This window comes from Vitis vinifera, chromosome 2 (genome assembly GCF_030704535.1).
Source record: "Vitis vinifera cultivar Pinot Noir 40024 chromosome 2, ASM3070453v1".
NCBI lineage: Eukaryota > Viridiplantae > Streptophyta > Magnoliopsida > Vitales > Vitaceae > Vitis > Vitis vinifera.
This window is the reverse complement of record NC_081806.1, coordinates 6339472-6353586: the sequence shown is the minus strand read 5'-3', so window position 1 is coordinate 6353586 and position 14115 is coordinate 6339472. Positions and strand designations below refer to the sequence as shown.

General features: G+C 32.8%; 1 protein-coding gene across 2 annotated transcripts; it reads left to right on the top strand.

The window, feature by feature from the left end:
* Window positions 1-5506: 5506 nt before the first annotated feature.
* On the top strand, window positions 5507-10427 carry LOC100255313 (vesicle-associated protein 2-1). 2 transcript variants are annotated; one of them, XM_059733982.1, is made up of 8 exons: window positions 5507-5704; window positions 5825-5961; window positions 7226-7296; window positions 7422-7503; window positions 7803-7918; window positions 8040-8162; window positions 9369-9443; window positions 10122-10427. In XM_059733982.1, exons 2-8 carry the CDS (start codon window positions 5907-5909, stop codon window positions 10251-10253), a joined length of 654 nt encoding a protein of 217 aa, XP_059589965.1. In that variant the 5' UTR covers window positions 5507-5704; window positions 5825-5906; the 3' UTR covers window positions 10254-10427. The 2 variants fall into 2 exon arrangements, with proteins under 2 accessions (XP_059589965.1, XP_059589966.1); XM_059733983.1 differs by having other exon boundaries at window positions 5540-5704; window positions 5813-5961.
* The last annotated feature ends 3688 nt before the right edge of the window (window positions 10428-14115 follow it).

Genomic DNA, 14115 nt, shown 5'->3' with positions numbered 1-14115 from the left:
ATTCTCCATATTGTCGTTTATAGAGAAATATAATGGTAACATGATGATGAGAAGAAGACAAAAAGATAGAACTTAGGGCTTTGATGTGGTTTTCTTTATGTTTTTTTTTCAAAGTCCATGTAATAGTAGGAAATTGAACACCTACATATTTCAAGGTCTAGAAGGTTCTCCTAAAATGAATTATCTTGACAAGCTCCTTGATCGTATTCGCTCAAGGAGCATTTTCATCATGAAGTCATTCAACTTCATCTAAAGTGTAAGAGATAATCCCTATCATGTCTTCTTAACTCAAAGAATGATAACTTTGGTAAACCAGAAACCAACTATATAAATAAGTACTAAAGAGTGCTTTAAGAAAGATCATTGGAAAAAGAGAAGGAAACTAACTTCAGCATCAAAGACTTCCTTGGTGATTCCATCACTTGGAGTTCTTTCATAGAACCATGCATTTAATGCTATTATCTCAAGTCTTCAAAGCTTACATCCTCCAAAAGGTCCTACGTACTTACATCCTTCAAACTTCATTTCATTAAGAGCCCGTTTGACAGTGATTTTATAAAGTGTTTCTAACCTTTTTAATACTTAAAAATTTGTATCATTCAAGTTTTAGAAATGTTAGAAACGTTTTATAAAATCACTACCAAACGCATTCTAAGGTTACTATTAGTTTTTAATTAGCATGAAGAAGACAATAATATAACACCTACTTTTAAAATTCTATTGCTTTCTCTTATAGAAGTATAAAGCTAATATGTCGAGATTGGCTTGAGTGGTGGCTAGTACCAACACATATTATGAATGACTTTATAGGTAAATATTTATTTGAAATATGCATAGAAATTGATGTAAAATTTGGTGTTTTTTTTTTTGGTAATAAAATAGGACCAACTCCAAGAATAATGAAATATATGTATATACTAAATAGGTAAGATTTCTCTCTCCCCATTCTATAAAACCTAAATATGTAAGGATTTGTGAAAGATAATTAACTAATCTTAGGTAATAACCCAAGAGGGAAGTGCAGGTGAATGTCAATTTTGTAAGTTTTAAAACTAAATTATAGCAAGTAGTAAGAACATTAAATAATGGGCAATTTAAATGAAATAAAGATAAATAGAGAGAGGTAAAGAGATATATGAACTCAAGTTTATAGTGATTCAACCCAAATCCCAACCTATGTCTACTTTCCTCAAGTTCCAATCAAGTGAGGGTCTTACTAGTTTCAAGGCTTCAATCCAAATATTCAATGTGTACAATTAGAATATGATTCCAATCAACCATTTTACAAATCTTCCCAAATGTCAAACCTCACTTGAACAAATCATTCGAAAATTTTAAAGATTCAATAAAAGGATACTTCAATCCTATAGAACAATAATAACTCTGTAACGACCCGTTCCCAACCGTGTAAATATTGTCCGCTTTGGACCCAAGGGGGCCCTCACGGCTTTAAAACGCGTCTACTTGGTTAAGAGGAGTCTTTACATATATAGCGCTAGGAACTTTCTCCCCTATCCGATGTGGGACTTTGTAACGACCTGGACCCAACCATGTAAATATTATCCGTTTTGGGCCCAAGGGGCCCTCACGGCTTTAAAACGCGTCTACTTGGTTAAGAGGAGTCTCTACATATATAGCACTAGGAACATTCTCCCCTATCCGATGTGGGACATCACAAACTCACCATATACAAAGAAACTAGGAATGGTTCAAAGTTGCACAAAAGAATAAGCAAATATAGGAATGAACACTCAAGAGTTTTTAATAAGAATTTTTTATAGGTCTTCAAAATGAATACTTAAGGTCTCATGTGTATAAATTCCCTTTAAAACTCAAATATGTATCTTAGAAGCTCAAGAACTTCGAAACCCACAACTTGAGTTTGATTGGTCGAGCCATTAGTTTAACCAATTGATTACTCGTTGGACATTAAATGTCATGGTAGGTGACCTTTAGGGTTAAGAACTCAACTAGGTGAGTAAATAGTTTGACTTGTTCTCTACCAATTGAGACTTCTGCTTTAATAGAATAAAAAAACATTCAACTATTTTAAGGAACAAAAGGGCTTCCTCAATCGGTTAAGCCCAACCTATTCAATCGATTCCCTTGCACCTCGATTGGTTGTATTGATTTGCCAATTTTAAAACTGGTTCAAGGTTGGGAAACCTTGGGAAGGCTTTGAACACTCCTCATAAGCCCTTCAAACGTATTTTGGAAAAAAAACTAAGCTCAAATTTTAACAGAAACATGATATCGTCTAATTTTGAGAGAATTGACTCAATTTGAAATGTTGAACCAAAAGTGCTCATAATGTCCACCTTAATTTTTATTTTAAGAAGTTAAGTTTTCTTTTTTAAAATAGTTTAATTCATTTTCCCATGCATGAATTTTGATGAAATTAAATTAAATTCATTTTAAAATTTACAATTAGTTGATAGTTCATTTATGGGAAGACCCATATTATACCTATAAATGGAGGAATTCTTGGTCTATCTCCACTCTTACAATTCAATGGAAGTATCTTCATTCCCATTACTAAGGAGTGGATAAATTGAGACTAGGAGAGAAAATATCAAAATGATTACTTAAAGAACTTCAAATCATATTAAAGTTAAAAGTATGGATTAAGGTATGTATTTTTCTTCATATCCTAGATAATATTATAATTTAAAATTTAATATTAAACCCTAAATAAAAATTACTTCCCAACATTTAAATCACATAGAGGATGATTTTAAAAAAGTCAAGTGAATGGATGATTTGATTTAACCTACTAAACCAAAAACCAATCTTACAAAAGTTCCTAGGTCTTCAACATGATCAAGTCCTCATTAAACAAGATCGTCCATTGTTTTGAGAATCTGAAATAATAAACTTGATTGAATCCTTATTACTATTAACCTCGTTGTGTTACAATCAAAATTTGATCAGAGAAAACTTTGGTCTAACAAGATTTATTAGAAATATCAATAGAAATTAAGGTAAAAGCTAACCATAGTTTACATGAAATTTTAATTTGAAATCTAAATAAAAATTGACATAAAAGTGACATCCTAAAACTAATATATGGTACTAAAATATTTAAAATAGACAAAAAAAAATTAAAAATTTTGGTAGTCTTCCTTATATTTCTCCAAAAATGGTAAGCCAAAAATTGAATTGGAGTCTTCCTTATGTTGCCCCAAAAATGGTCAGCAAAATTGAATTGCGGTTCAAACGAGCATGGTAAACTTTGTCCGCTTCCTACAAATCAACCGGAAGGTCGCCATCCTCCTTTCAGATAAGGGTTGTCCAAATGGAGAAAGAAATACAAAATAGGAAAAAAAAAAAAAAATTGAAAAAATGGGACACGAAAACTAGATTTTGACAGGTGTATGAGTGTCACGTATTTTAGTTGACAACTTGCATTTTCCTGTGATGACAAATCTGAGGTGGCATGACACCCATTGGTGTAAAAGTGATGGGTCCAAACTTATCCCAAAGTTCACTTAAAACCTCCAATAAAGTCACTTTTTTTTTTCCGACAAATAAACCAATTAAGCCTAAAATCTCTTCAAGAAAGTGGAATACATGGCTCTAATCTTCTGATCTCCCTTCATGATTTGATGGGATGCAACTCTCTTTTACCACTAGACAGCAACTTTAAAGCAGTCACCATGTCCCGAAAAAGTAGGCTCTATTTCCATGATTTGAAATTTTTGTTTTTGACGTAGAAAGTCGATGTCATTCACTATAAATAAATTAATAATTGGTTTGAGTTTGGATATATTCATATCTGACATAGTCAGATTCTATTGTGTTTCACAGCACTAATTATTAGAGGGCAAGGGTCAAGTGAGTAGCTACAAATTTGTGATATAAATGTACACCCTCTAGCGGTCCCCATGGCCTAAAAAGGCCACACATATTACCCAAATTAAAGGTCTCATTTGGCCACATTGCCAAGTCCTTCAACATTGTCTCAACCACCGCATTCTTTTCACCAAAATGATATACCATCCCTCTGATTTTAGAAAAATTCTAAATTATTAACAATATACTTGGAAAGAGGGTTAAAAAAGGTTATTTATTTTTTATTTTTTATTTTTTATTTTTTTTAAATTGAAAATAATTTTCCATAAAAATGAGATAGCCTAATAAAAGTTTAAAATTTTAAATAATTATTTAAAGTGATTCTTAGATTGATATTCTATGAAAGGAAAAAACTATTTTTTCTTATAAGACAAATTATTACAAATATTGGTGGGAGAATTTCGTAATAAAGTTTTAGATGAAGTGGGTGTTAGGTATATCAACTTAATAACTTAATTTAAGTTATTAAACAAATTAAGCATGTTTGATCAAATAACTTAATGATATGATTTATAATAAAATAAAAAACTTTAAATAATAAGTAAAAATAATTAATTTATTATTAAATCTATATCTTTATTTTTACCTTTTTATTCTCATTTCTCTTAATTACTTTTATAATCTTTTTTGTTACTGTATAATCTTCATTGTTACTTAACTTCTTTTACCCTAATTGTAATTTATGAGGATTAATATGTCAATTTAATGATTTATAATAAATTTTAAGTTAATTTTATCAAATACCTTAATACTTAAAAAATAAAAACTAAGTAATAAGTTTCAAATTAATAACTTATGTATAATTTAACTTAAACTTAATTTAAGTCATTAAGTAATAACTATTGAGTTTTACCAAATATCCCTAAAGTGTATAGAGAGCGATCAAATGGTTTTAGAGTTCGTTTAATATTGATTATAGGAAGAGCTTTTAATATTTTTAATATTTAAAATTTTTTATTATTTAAATATTAAAAATATTATAAACGATTTTTAGAATCACTCCTAAACGAACTCTTATTACAACATGAAAAATATTTTTTCTATGGGTATTAAAAATATATTATTAACTAAGAGTGTTTTTACTCAAAATATTTTTAATAAAATCACGTGTTTTTCCGTAAAATACTTTAAAAATATTTTTAAGAGAATTACTTATTTAAATATTTTTTTAAAAAAATATTAAAAGTAATTTTTCAATATTATTAAGAGTACGTGTCACTGTAAAATGTACTTTAAGTAATTTTTTAGATTTTTTTAAAATATTTTTTAAATTTTATTAAATATTTAATTTTTTTTAAAATATTTTTTAGATTAAAAACATTTTTTAAAATGATTGTTTTTATTCAAGAATCTACCTTTTATCATAGCCTTAGGGTTTTTCATAATATAATAGATGAGGTTTTAATCTATTTTAAATTGTAATAGATGTGGGAATTATTAAAAGAAAGGATAAAGGGGTGGCATTGAAAAGTGTGCTCATGATAAGCGTAGGTGGGATGGGGCCATTGTCCTACAGTGGCACCGTTGTTAAATTTTTTTGACAACGGCGGAGCACCAAATCATCAAGTGACACGTCAACCCATTGACACGTCACAAGGTCCCACACCCAGACTGTCGCTTTTGAATCGGGCGTCACCAACCTCCTTAATGCGGCACGTGTCATCTCCGCTGTCTCTGTCACCGAAGGGTGGACATACCTCTCAAACTCCTCCCAACCCCCAAACCCCCGCGGGGAGCTTTCTCTCTCTAGATAACCGGAGAGCAGAGAGAGCGATCTTGGTGGCTGAATCTTCGAAGCACCGGTTTTGGACCGAGCCCTTCCGTCCTTTTTCTGGCTTCTTCACGCCCACATGTTCGTTTCTATTCTTTTTTTCTCTCTCTCCTTTTCTCTCTAGAATTCTGTCTTTTTCTCTCTCTAAATTCTTGGTCCGAGCTCCTCTGGTGCGATTCTTTTACCTAGGGTTTGTGACAGGCTGTAGCGGTGGTGGCGGTGGTGGTGCTAGGGTTTCGTTGATTGGTTGGTTGGCTGATTGTGAGATAGATCTGGTGTGATCATGACTATTACCAAGCCATTGATCACTGTTCATCCCGATGAACTCAAATTTCAATGTATGTATCCTTCTCTGTGTATATTACAAGCTTTGTTTGGATAAAATGCGTTGTACTTTATGCTGTTAACCTGTAAGTGTGATCATAGGCTGCAATTTAGGTGCAGATATTAGTGATCGTGGTTTGAACGATTATAGCTTGAAAAATAGTATAAATCTATTTGTAAAATTGAGACAAATCAGGGAGATGTGGGGAAAGATGATATCAAGAAATCATGTTCAGCAACAATACATTTATTGCCATTTTATTTTCAATGGATGCTAGTGATAACATTGATAAGAAAATTTCTCGGCTGTGGATAGTGGTGTGACAAATGAATAAATCTACGGGAACAATTAGTAATCTAAATTAATGATTTAATTGAATATTTGAAAAGATGGAATGGAGGGTGCGAAAATACTCGAAATAATGATGGATCAATGGTGAGAGTGGGCGTGTATCACTGGAGGGGATTTTATTTGTAGGAAGTTAGCAATATGTAGAAAACTCAGCTCAATTGACCCATACAAAATGGTATTGTGCAATGGAAAGATGAGGAACAATTGGTCCTTGTAAGGCAAAACCCATGGCACAATCTTGTATTCTTGTATGATGCTGTATTTACTTGATTTCTTATTGAAGTTTATGTGCTGAGATGCTTAGCTTTCTAGTAATATTGGAGGCATAGCAAATACAGTGATTGATAAAAAAAACAGGAGGGGATAGATATGTTTTTGGAAGCTGGGCAGCCAATTTAGATTTGATTGCATTGAGATATCTATTTCGTACTGCTATGAGCACAAAATCATTTATCTATACTCCAACTATTGGATATTAGTTAAAACAAAAGCGTGAAACAATATTTTACAGAGTTAAAAAGGTATTAATAGAATTATATCTTTCCTAGCATTTGTGACAACATGAGGACAACGTGCTTGTTCAGAATAACAAGGGGCAGTATAGTGAATAGCACAAAACTAAAGAAGCGAAATTAATAACAATGAAATAAGCTCTTGCCAGCTCAATTCTGGTTGCTCTTTGGAATAGATGATTTCAAATGAGTGCTGTCCAAAGGCTTGGAATTTGACTAGCACAAAAATGAGAAATATCACTGGTTGAATGCTGGGCTTTTAGGTTTGTGCATAGTTCTTTTCAACATGATTATACCTACCTAAAGTTTCCAAAAGTATGAGTTATTTTCTCAGCTTTATTTTTATTTTTTAAAATTGAAATGGTATTCTGGAAAGTTCTGGTGCACTTATGAATATGGCATTCCTGTGATCAGTTGAGCTGGACAAACAAAGTTATTGTGATCTTAAAGTTGTCAACAACACAGAACATCACGTTGCTTTTAAGGTACTATCCCTATAATGTGCACACATACATTTCTTTTGCTATTGGGTGCCCATTTTTCATTCTATTTTGGATTCATTTCAGCTGTGCATCATTTTAATGTTTCCCCCTTTTCTTTTTTTGGCTAGGTCAAAACCACATCACCTAAGAAGTACTTTGTTCGACCCAATACCGGTGTTATACAGCCTTGGGATGCATGTGTGATAAGAGGTGCTTCTCTTGAGTTTGTTGCAACCCTTCAGTAGAAATGAGGATATCCCATAAGTGCCCTTTCAATACTGTGTCAGTGCACATAGTCATTTTCTAAAAAGTAGCCACTGGCCATCTTTTAGGGGATATCTTTTATCTTGGTTCAGTTTTTGATAAAAAGATGTCCTAGTTGGCCATTTTGCAATCATATGCCACATGTTTTTGCACCGTACCAGTCTGCAATTGATAGTTGTAATATCTCTATTTGGTCCTCAAGATTCCCTCATATGTAATATTCATTTCAACTTTTGTATTTGTAGTCACCTCTCAAGCCCAAAGAGACTATCCTCCAGATATGCAGTGCAAAGATAAGTTTCTTCTGCAGAGTACAATAGTGCCTCCACATACTGATCTTGATGAGCTCCCACAGGATGCTGTAAGAATATTTAATGAATAATGTCTTCAATTGATTGACTTGAATATCTTATTTTGGGCATTTTAAAAAAATGATGGGTTCCTTTATTCCCTGGGAAATTGATGGTTATTTTTGCAACCAGTTCAATAAGGACAGCGGGAAGGTAATAGAGGAGTGCAAGCTTAGGGTTGTGTACACCTTAGCAAATAGAAATTCAGGGGATGGATCATTTGCAAGCTCCAATGAAAATGCCGATTACAACTCTGTGAGTTCTATTAAAATCTTGTGTTGTGGATTAAAGTCTATTATTATTTGTGCAATTTGGTGGAGTTATTGCTTGTTTGTTTATTTATTTATTTTTCCAGTTTTTAGAGGAGAGCTCTTTATGCTACACTTTTTGCTGTCAGTTCTCCACTGGTCTTGTGATAATTTCCATGCCTTGTAATGTGGGGTACAATTAACCACAACTAACTGCTGCTAATGCAACCTGTTGGCTTCAATTTCTTTTCATGGTCAAATATCATCTTGTCAATTTTCTTAGCTTTAAGTTTGCTCATCTTTTTCTGATTGCAGTTGCATGGCAGCTCAAGTTTTGATGTTATTGAATAGTATTTGGGTCTTTTTTTCCCATGTGCTTCCTGTATATGATTCTTTTCATCCTCATTTGTTTCTACCTAAAAAAATTAATTTAGCCTTTGATATTGCTTCATGCTTGCACATAAACCAAAATTATTTGTATTCTTAAGACATGCTATTGCTTTGTAAGCTTTTGCCTGCTTTGTTCCTTATGACTATGTGGCATACTCGTGCATGAGCAGGCTCTGTATCTATCTATCTATCTATATATATATAGATAGCTATATGCTGATTAACATGTCCGGTTGGCGTTAAAATTGTGTTGCCTGCAGTGAATTTCTCCTGTTCAATGTTGACCTGCTGACAGCTTTTTCACAGGCAACTGCAGACTTGTCTCCTATCTCTCTAATGTTAAATTATATCCTTATAAGTACCATTTTTCCTATGGTTTATTCATTTTCTCAACTTCCACATGCCCAATTTGTAAACAACTTGCTCACCCTTCCATGAAACTCCCTTTTGACATCTACTTCTCAGATGGGCATTACCACTTCCTGTGAGAATGATGGTATGTAGACATGTTGAGGTCCAAACTTGGTTCTCTGGTGTCCCTGATCATATGCTTTTGATTTGCTAACTTCTCATAACAGAACGTCGTTAAATAGTTTTAGGTACTTGCTGGAATGGATTCTTACCTCAACTATTGAACTGCAACTGTAGTATGATGTAGAACTAGTTTGTACTATGTGCCTGTAATTTTTTGGCCATCTTTTCAGTTATCTTTCTATGGTGAAGCTTATTTTCTTGTAGGCATATTAGGACAAATGATTTTAATGTTCTATATCCTGGCCTTTCTCTTGCTTTCAATTATAATTATCTATTTTCTTGTATGTAGAACCCAACTTTGCAGAGCCTGAAGGAGGAAAGGGATTCAGCTGTTCGACAAACACAGCAACTGCAACAGGAACTGGTATGCATGCATATTTTTTTTCTCACCCGGCATACTTGCTTCTGTTTTGGTTTGACAAAAAGATAGCTATTTTTTATAAAATGCATGAAAATGAGCCTACAGCTATTAAATGTCTAATCTAGTAGTACATGTCACTCCCAAATGGGAGCTATCAGGTGGAGTCTCAGGCTTACTTGTTACATGGTTCTAGTGGATAGTGTGTGTGTGTGTGTGTTGGTTGGTTGGTTTTGTTGTGTGTCTGTTGTCTCTCCAGTCCTGGAGAGTGTGGTGACTACTGTGTTTCCCACATTATTAAAAAAGGAAAAAATTGTAATCTAATATAGTCTATAAGAATAGAAGTATAATCTAGTATAATATGTTAATTTCTGTTAGAAGATGTTACTTTTAACTTTTTAACATAGAGTAAATGTAACTGCCATAACCTATTTAACTTTCATGATCTTTTCCTTTTGAAGTCATTTTTACCCATGAAATCACTTGTGCCAAAAGGAGAACCCCTTTGGATGATTCAGAGAACTTTTTTTTTTCCTCTTTTATGGTTGATAATCTTTAATGATGAGACAGGACTAGAGTTCACATATTGGATTAATAAGCAAATTTTCATGTGGAAGCATAGTTTATTAGATTGTGAATGTTACTACCAAAGCTAACCATAATCGTCGCCATTCCTTCTCATAGGAGCTGCTTAAGAGACGAAGATATCCGAAAAGTTCAGGATTCTCCTTCAGATTTGCATTATTGGTGGCACTTATTGGGATCATGGTGGGTTTCCTCTTAAATCTCTCATTGTCGTCACCCTCTACAGAGTAGTTCAACACCTCCAGTGCTTCAGGAGACAAATCTTGATTGTCCATTTCATTGTATAATTTCTAATGTTCTGTCGAATAGAAAAGTTTGTCAATTCGTTTGTTTCTTTCTGTATATTGATAATTGCAAAATCGTGTCTTGATCAGTTGGTTTGCAAATATGCTTGTTTTCCCTTGATTTTTCTTTCTTAAAGCGACATTAAGATAGTCGGTATTTGATACTAATGTTAGGAATGATTTTTATTATTTTGAAAAATTAAAATGACAGGAAATACCATGTCTTATATTGTTTTGAAAATTAAAAATAACATTTGAGTGTAAAACCCAAAATTCTTTCATCAAACAACAACCAATCCCCGCAAACTTCAAATACAAACATGAAAAAATTAGAGACTTTGTCATCGTCCCGTAAGGTCCATACTTCCTCGGTCTACTCCTCTTCTACTTCACCGGTATCGTTGCTGCTGCCACCTCCATTGGCAGAGCAGGCTGAGGCACGAGCAATGCAGCATAATCACCGGCGATGATCCGATGTCTTTATGAATTTATCTGCCTTCGTTTGATTTTATTTTTTTTGGATTCCCACTATTTTTGTTGCATTATATTGTTGAAAATCATATATGAATTTCGTTGTTCCTTTGTATCAAGCCCTTAAAAACCCCATTTAAACAAATAACCTCAAGGCTTTGGTTCTAAGTGTGCATTATAGACTCCACCTTCAAGTGGACCGGACAGTACCAAGAAAACATCCCAAGTTTACATGATGTCACAACATTTGATTTTTTTTTTTTTAATTTTGGAATTTTTTTTTTCTAATTTCAAATTCTTTTATCCCCATTTTCTTGTTATCGGATGTCTTTATGAATTTATTTGCCTTCGTTTGATTTTTTTTTTTCTTTTTTTGATTCCCACTATTTTTGTTGAAAATTATATATGAATTTTGTTATTCCTCGGTACTAAGCCCTTAAAAACCCCATTTAAACAAATAACCCCAAGGCTTCGCTTCTAAGCATGCATTACAAACTCCATCTTCAAGTGGACCAAACAGTATCAAGAAAGCATCCTAGGTTTACATGATGTCACAACATTTGATTTTTTTTAATTTTGGATTTTTTTTTTCGAATTTCAAATTCTTTCATCCCCATTTTCTTGTTATTGGATGTCTTTATGAATTTATCTGCCTTCGTTTGATTTTTTTTTTCGATTCCCACTATTTTTGTTGCATTATATCATATATGAATTTTGTTGTTCCTCTCTACTAAGCCCTTAAAAACCCTATTTAAACAAATAACCCCAAGGCTTCGGTTCCAAGCGTGCATTACAAAAAAAATTCTACTCACTCAAATTTTAAAATCTTTAAAAATGATTTTTAAAGATATAAGATAAATTAATATTTTTTATATAATATATTTTACTTTTATATAAAAATAGAAAGTATCTTAAAATTGAAATTTAGATCCTATTTAATTATTTTTAAATTTTATTGGTTTCCCATTTAGAACCACATTCATGATATAAATATATATATATATATATATACACATCTGTTTCAGGTCATTTTCAGCAGCCTCTTTCTTTCTCCATAGAGAGGAAGACCGTATTTTTACATTTTAATGTATACTTTCACACTTTAAGATGCCATCTCTATGAAGAAATGTTTTTCGTGTGGAAACTTGAAGAAATGGTAAAAGCAATTTACCAATTATTATATTTTCATAATGTCAAATTATTTTTGTATGTTGCCAAGAGTTTATCATACATGATATGTTGTTGACTCCAATTTGTGCAAATTTGCCCACCAAAATTAATCTGACATAAGTGACCACCAATTTTCCTTTAACACAATCCAAGCTAACCAAGATCTAGAATAATGTTACAAATAATTATAATGAGGTAATAGAAAACTTGAGCTATTAGTTTTTGAATATTTTTTGAGTTGCCCTATTGTCCGTGTGATTTTATGTACAAGCCTCCAGTTCCATGATAGAATTAGGGGCTGTAACTTTATTTTCCTTTGCTACCATAGGTTTGGATAACATTATTATTTTTTCTGGCAATCCAATAGAAAGTTTTTGAATATCACACCTGGCAGTCATAATGTGCAGGTTTTTTAACATGGCATACACAGAAGGGATGTTTTTTTGGAAACCAATCGAGCGACTAGAGCATAATTTGTATCGGGTAAAGGTGAAAGGAACGAAAGACAAATGGGTTGTTAGGATGCTCTACACAGAGAGGCCTGGAATTCACTTGGACTCTTTCAATTTGTCCTTTGGATTTAAAAGTTCATTTATATTGAAGCCAATTCTTAAGTTAAAGGGCAAAACAAAAGGTTATTTGTTTTATGAAGACCATTTCTTGTTTGAGAAATGGTGTGAACAAAATGAGGTTTCGGAGTCGAGGAACGGTAGGCTCAACCCAACATTCCTCAAGATTGTTAGGTAATATATGATTTTATTTCTATTTTTTTCTTTCTTTTTAAAAATTTATTTAAATTTGGTGTAATATGGTGTAATACCCATGCAGTGATGCTTTCCAAGGCCTGTTTGACCTATGCGTGGTGGGCAAAGCTCATGAGAATTTTTCACTTGAGTCTATTTGTGTGGTTGGGAATGAACATGGTAAAGTCCATAGCATGGTTAAGACCAAAAGTAGTACAAATACAGACTGCTTAGATGCAGCACAAATGATTCGGGAGGAAATCCTGCTGAAGTTTCATCTCGAAAAAAATGAAAGAGAGGATCTCTAGGGTCTGGTAAGCTTGCTTGAGGATTCGACTATTGAAGGAAGGTAATATGATTAAAAATTTTCAATTTGGAAATTTATGTTATCTTCAATTTGGAAATTTATGTTGTCTTAGAACCTAATGTTGATCTGTTTTAAACAGGACTCGGCTGCGGAAAGTGTTGAAGCACCCTATCTTTATGTGCCCTGTACAGTGAGTCTGCTTTAGAATTGTCGCAAATACAAGTGTTATTTATAACCGTACTAATGGTAGTGGAAGCACAAACCAGTCACATGTTGACAGCCTATTAAGAAAAACCCATAAGCATTCCAAAAGTAGTTTTGGCAATAAATATATTAGACCAAACTGGGTTAAAAACCTTTATTCTCAGGGTAACCATTCCCTATTAAAAGTTTTCAGACACCGCACATCGGGCTCTATTGGGAAACATAGAAAGTACCAGTCTCATGCACTATCGTTCTTCAAATATTCGAGAAATGTCTGTATGCATATAGATAAGGTGTTTATGAAACTATATCGTGATTCATTTAATTCTAGATAAGCATAGTTTAATCTTTATTTATTATTTATTTTTTCTTGCAAAAAAATATCCATGATACTCACAACAACTTGAACATGTTGTGGCCTAGGTTTTTATCCCTCGTACACCACTTTTTTTTTTAGTGACTTGAGTACAATTTGTATAAAGTAAAGGTGAAAGGAACCAAAGACAAATGGGTTTTGAGGATGTTGTACATAGACAGGCCTGAAATTCACTTGGATTCTTTCAATTTGTCATTTGGACTTAAGATTTCATTTATATTGAATCCAATTCTAAAGGTAAATGTCAAAACAAAAGGTTATCTGTTTTATGAAGACCATTTATTGTTTGAGAAATGGTGTGAACAAAATGAGGTTTTGGATTCGAGGAGCAGTAGACTCAACCCAACATTCCTTAGGATTGTTAGGTGATATATGATTTTATTTTATTTTTCTTTCTTTTAAAAAAATTATTTAAATTTGATGTAATACCCATGTAGTGACGGTTTCCAAGGCCTGTTTGACCTGTCCATGGCGGGCAAAGCTCATGGGAATTTTTCACTTTAGGCTATTTGTGTGGTTGGGAATGAGCACGGTTAAG